General features: G+C 42.3%; 1 protein-coding gene across 2 annotated transcripts in view; it reads left to right on the top strand.

Moving 5' to 3' along the window:
* Window positions 1–4,515: 4,515 nt before the first annotated feature.
* Window positions 4,516–6,000, top strand: part of eng (endoglin) — a 38,329-nt gene continuing 36,844 nt past the window's right edge. Inside the window, exons 1-2 of one of the 2 annotated variants that reach the window (XM_079289966.1) lie at window positions 4,516–4,604; window positions 5,656–5,857. In XM_079289966.1, coding sequence (XP_079146092.1) covers window positions 5,800–5,857 — 58 coding nt within the window. In that variant the 5' untranslated portion in view covers window positions 4,516–4,604; window positions 5,656–5,799. The remainder of the gene's footprint in view (window positions 4,605–5,655; window positions 5,858–6,000) is intronic. The other variant, XM_079289967.1, reaches the window with a different exon arrangement.

Raw genomic sequence — 6,000 nt, 5'->3', positions numbered from 1 at the left:
TGATATTTGAATTAGTTTATTCGCTGCAACCGTGTTTGTAAAAGATGCAATTTCCAATGGCATGCAATCTATGTTTCTGCACTGTTTGACTGTAGGCAGACTGGAAGTGTGAGTACAAACACGTACACAAGCAGACACATCATGGCTGAAAAGGAAAAAGAGCGTTGCTATTGAGACAAGGTGGTCAAGGTGCTGCAGAATGTAGACACAACAGGATGCCGGACACGCTGCTACAGCCACAGTTCACTCCTGTTATTATAACTTTTCCTTTGAGCCCATGATGACCAACATGTCTTCCTTTACCTATCACCTTCCTCACACACACACACACACACACACACACACACACACACACACACACACACACACACACACACACACACACACACACACACACACACACACACACACACACACACACACACACACACACACACACACACACACACACACACACACTTCCAGCTGGCCAAGCAAACACTGCAACAGGTATCCGGCGTATCCCCAAAGGAGAGCTCTGATCATGGCTGCGCTGTGGGGATGAGGAAGAGGAAGACGTCTTCTGAAGGGGGACAGGATGTGTCCATCGGAAAGTCAATCAAGAAAAGGCGTCTGTGAGCACTTTCATAAAGCGATCGAGGATGCTGCTTGAATGCTAGGAATGCAGCTTTTACCTAATAAAGGTACAAAACAAAGGGGGAAGAAAGGAGATGGCGGTCACGTAGCAGAGAGAAAAAGAAAGAGACACATGTCTGCGAATGTGGGGGTGAGAGGAAAACAACGAGTCGACGTGCCACTGTGTGTGGACTTAACTAAGTCCTGCAATTCAGGTATTACAAGCTATTGCGAACTTATACTGCATTTAGTTTAAAGACGAGCCCTTGAACCGCCAAATACAGAACATTAGAGCATTCAAGACACAAGACGACTCACTTAAAGCTCCTATGTGTATGATTAGTTAAGGCAGACAGGCCTGGGCTACACCATTTCCAAATTGGGATAAAATTCTCATCTCAAATTTAATACTCATCTCATTAAATCAAAATAAAGCAATGCAAAGGAATAATATAGGACCAATAAAGGATCGGGAGAATATTAAAACGTTTAGATCTTTCAAAAATAGTCGATGATCAATGCATTCACTTTTTGTCAAGGAAAAAACGTCTAAATGATAGGACCCATATGGTAAAAAAAAAGCCCACATTTAATCAACTTTTTTTTTATTCATCACAAGTAGATAGGTGTCAACAAAATAATTTATGTTTCATTTACCTTCAGAGTTAATCGTTAAATCTTTGAAATACGTTTAACAAGCAAATCTGTAAACATAACCTTCTGTGTGAGGCTTCCAAGGCAGATAAGATGAACATAAAAATATGGAATGTATAGAATTGTGTGCACACATGTAGCTGCAGAGTCTGACATAATTACTGTGGCACGAAGCAGCTAAAAACAACCAAACATGTTGTACGGTTACACAACATGTCCATGCATACGTGATGCTTTTGTTTGGGCTGTAAAAGGAGTGTGCCAAAATGTAAATACAATCAAATAAATGTACATCTCTGTGAGTAAGAAAGGCTGGGATAGGCTAAATGTAACCTGGTTACGCAGTATCTCATGGGAATCATCTGGGCTACCATGTGAGTTATTCACCCCGAGGGTGATACGGGGACATTTATAGCTTGAAACATGGCTGTCTTGCTGAGAAAATAATCCCTTTTTAGACTGGCACAGACAATTACATGCAGCCTTGTGGCTCCAATGTAAACTGAACCAGGATCGGCCACTTAACGGAATGCTATAGCTGCTTTTAGTTTTATGCAAAGATGGGCTGTTTCTCAGGCTCTGTCAATTAGCTGCCTTTTGAAGATGTAAGTGTAAATTAGTTTGTAACGGCTGACAGGCCTCTGTTCATCCAGGTTCAGTCTCGGATATTACCGCTGCAAGTGAATGCGTCAGATCACCCCCCCTTGGAGGACGACAAGGAAATGAGTAAGCTGGCACACACACTTTATTCTCTCACCCCCCCCCCCCCCCCCCCCCCCTGGCTGGCTGGCACCACAGAGACCCAGTGGCACCGTGCGGGAACCAACGTCAACCTGCGATGAAAGACGATGGCCGATTGTTTCCTGTTGTTGAAACACGACTCATGGGTGGGGTGGAGAGTCGAGGGTAAGGCTCCAATGAAAAAAGGGAAGCCAGTGAAAGAGAGTGCTGCTGTAGAAGTGTTGGCCTCAGATGTGATGAAGCACCTTGAACACCATGAATGAATGCCAGCCGTGACATAATGCCTCAGCAACTTAATACACGTCAAGTTTTAGAGGATTGCAATCATTTCATGAACACGGAGTAAATATGTCTCTCTACTTCGTGTGGGATCCCGTGTGCATTTCTTTGTTCGTGCTGCCGAGAGGAATGAGGTCAAGGCAAGTTCACAGAGTCAAGAAGCAGAATGTCAAGTCGTCTCAGAAAACTCGATGTGCAGTGCGACTGTTGCAATGCACCATGGGATTGTAGCACTCTTACATGTACATGAGTCCAATTAGTCGTTAAGCACACATGATGTGCACTCGTGGATTAACTAGATTAGGCCTGTTGAGTGTCTACAGTTCGAGTGCCCATTGAGATCAATTTCAAATGATTGTGGCAGGTGTACTCTTCTTTACAGTATCCTGTACATGTGAATTGTTTGCTAAAATTGAGCAGTTTCGTGCTGAATTAAAGTGGGTGTTATTACACTGGCAACCTTCTTAAATATCTACGACAAAAAAAAAACACTCGATTTGTTCGTTAGGTTATGTCCTGGTTGACGGTGCCAATAAAGAGTTTGAATTAGAGCCATGACACTTGTTGTGACAACGCTTTACATTACTTTGCACCTTCGTGATTTACCGTACTTGACTGATTCTGTAACACGCTGTTTTTGTTTTGTCCTGCAGCTGCACTTGGTTCCTGTTTCTTCCTGAATCACAAATTCCATACATAGTAAAGGAGACTTCAAACACTCCTTTCAACTTCCTTTTTTTTTTTTTCCTGAATATAGAATGGAAGTTGATGGAGAGAGACAGCTTGGTGCCAGCGTTGCTGTTAATAAGTACAACACATGACACACAAATGTGGAGCAACATGAGAGAGAGAGAGAGAGAGAGAGGGGGGGGGGGGCGGGGACAGAGTTGCTGTTTGATAATTTAGCTTTGCTGCAGCAGTTGTGTTATTACTCTAAATGCTTTTGTGGCATTGTTTAAGTGTAGTCCATACGTTTGTTTTTCTTCTCTCTTACTCCTTGTTTCTGCCACTAGACTGTGTGGAGAGTTGATTTTACGGGATGATGACTCCTCGGAGTCTGTTCAGTGCAGAAAGGATGTTATGTCTACTCTTTGTTCCACTCAATTTTCCTCACAAAGTACTAGTGTTGCTCTGTATAAAATGCTGTTCCTTCAAAGGACATTTTTGCATGTTCTCATTTTTTATCAGGATATATCAACCAACAGTAAAGATCAGAATATTTCTTGTAATATATATGGATACAACATTATCATATGAAACAAAAATTCGAACTCCGATTTTTAAATCTCCTAGTACTCCCAAGGACGGGTTGTTAGGCAGATTGTTCAGTGCACATAGCATTTACATCTCGTGAGTTCAAAGTAAATACACTCATCTCAACACACCCGCGGTGCACCCACGCATGGTGATTTCACTTATTCGGGGTGATTGGGCCTTCAACCGAGGGAGAGGTCGAATCAGAATAACTGAAAACACCTGTGTGAGTGTGAAAGGTATTTGTATCCGTGAGAACATCTCTCTTACAGTGTGTATTGCTTTTTTTATTGTATTTTTTTTAGCTGTTTTTGTCCTAACCATCTAGCCTGACTACTAGAGTATTGCACTTTACAGGTCAAATTTGCAAGCTGTATGGAGATATACTCTGAATTTCAAATTTAGCCCAATTTAAAGGAATAACCTCAAAGATTATTATCTGTAAAGTCCCTATGAATGAGGTAACACAACGGGCATTGAGCCTATGGCCTATCGATGAAAGACATTTTGCATTTACAGTTGGGACACTGTTGGGATCTCTGGGAAGTGTGAGTCAAAAATACACCGACAACAAGGCAACTGTTTATAGGTGCCACTCTTTGAGATTGATATTAAGGCAGCACTCTGTGTTGCCCAATAGGACACAAAGAGGTGTTTAATATCATTTTGTGAAGTGTAAATTAATGTTGACTGTTTTTTATTTGTGAAAGGCAACTATAGCCTATCTAAATAAAGACTGTAGCTGAAGAACAAAGGAACATAGGCTATTAATAAAATGCAGTGCTACAAAATCACAAGAATAACTTTGAGATTTAGACTTATGTATGTTTAATATATTCTGTGTTGTCCAGATAAGACAATGCTGTGACAGGGGCAGCAGCACTAATGTTGCTCGGAAAAAGAAAAAGGAAAAAAGGCCGGTGGGAGGGGTACAAAAGTAAATCTGCACCGCCCAGCCAGCTCAAAAGTTTGGAAAGTCCTGACATCGTTACATCGGCCACATCCTCGCCCGTGGATTACAAAGCCTTACTTTATTCAAGAAAGCCACCGTAACCTGGAAAGTAAGTTTGGAGGTTCGTGACTTTGTTTTAAATCTGCCGTATTTCCACAGGGATGCGTGGTCCATGTTATTTCTGTGGTATAGCCTAGAGGGCAGTAATGCGCATGCTCTGTCCTTAATTAATCCTCGACCAGTCCGTGTTATGTCTGTTTTGCGATGATTGCGATGATTGCGAAGTATTAGATTTGTGAAAACAAGGAGTTATGGCCAAAATGTCGATACTCGTATCAGGGATCTACTTTCATATCACTGTTTTGCCTCATTAATTCCATCCGTAGCACTTTATACGTGTTTATTGGTGGACTCATTTTTTTGTTTTTGTTTCACCAGTTCAGCCTATTTATGGATTTTTTTTTTAAAGTACACTTTTAGTGATTATGCCGCTCGTCAAAGACAGTTTTCTCCCGCAGTAAGAAGTGCGCGGGGAAATAACGTGAGTGTTTTGCATAAAGAGTTTACACAGGCTCTTCCTTTCCCTCTATATGAATCACATAACAAGAGCAGTCTCCTCCTTATCTGATGTCGGCATCGTGATATTATTTAAAGAAAGCGATGCCGTAGTGCTTCCTGCAACAGTGGGCCAGAACTTACAGTGACCACCAGATAACCCGTGGGTTCAGACCCTCATTGTGCGCCAGGAAGGCGAAAAAATAATTATTGTGGGATTGTCTCAGGAGGAAAATCCTGTCATCTCACTGGAGGAATTTCAAACATTTAAGCAACACTTCCTCCACTGTCAGTGTTGAATGGGTTGTATCAGTGCCCGATGCCCTGGGTGCTCTCAATTACTTTGTTGCGAGACGCTAATAAAATATGTTTATTGATGATGAAACTGCACTTTTTATATTCATGTTCAATACTTTTGCCCACATGTGTGGCTGATATGGGATATATGTGTGTTGGATAACAGGAGATATATGTGCTTACACTTGTTTTCACATTGTATGCTGAGTAAGAAAGTGACATAAGATTGGCAGCTGGTCACATCCTTGTCAACCATCATATCTCCTCATTGAATTCCGGCCTCTTTTTTTTTTTTTGCCTTTTTAAAGACTGGAGTTGTCTGCTCTTCCGCCGTCACAGTCACTGCTGCTCTGCCACGAGACGAGGACTCTTCAGCCTCTGCCCGAGAAGCTTCACACCCCCGAGACCCAGACTCCGCTTCTACCGGCACCTCGAACGTAAACTCAACAGAGATGGAAGGTCACGTGGCGCGGCTCGCACTTCTTCTGTGCATCACGGCTGCAGCCTCTGGTAAGTGTACCAGCTGATGTTCAGCGTTTTCAGCATTTAGATCTTATGTCACTGGGTTATAAAACGTGCATTTATTGAAAAGGGTATAACCTCAGACAACAAACCACAGGCCGCTGGTTTTAGTGGCTATTGAGCCTCCAGGG

The sequence above is a fragment of the Melanostigma gelatinosum genome, assembly GCF_949748355.1.
Source record: "Melanostigma gelatinosum genome assembly, chromosome: 18".
NCBI lineage: Eukaryota > Metazoa > Chordata > Actinopteri > Perciformes > Zoarcidae > Melanostigma > Melanostigma gelatinosum.
The sequence above is the reverse complement of the archived record's forward strand: the minus strand, read 5'-3'. Positions and strand labels throughout refer to the sequence as shown.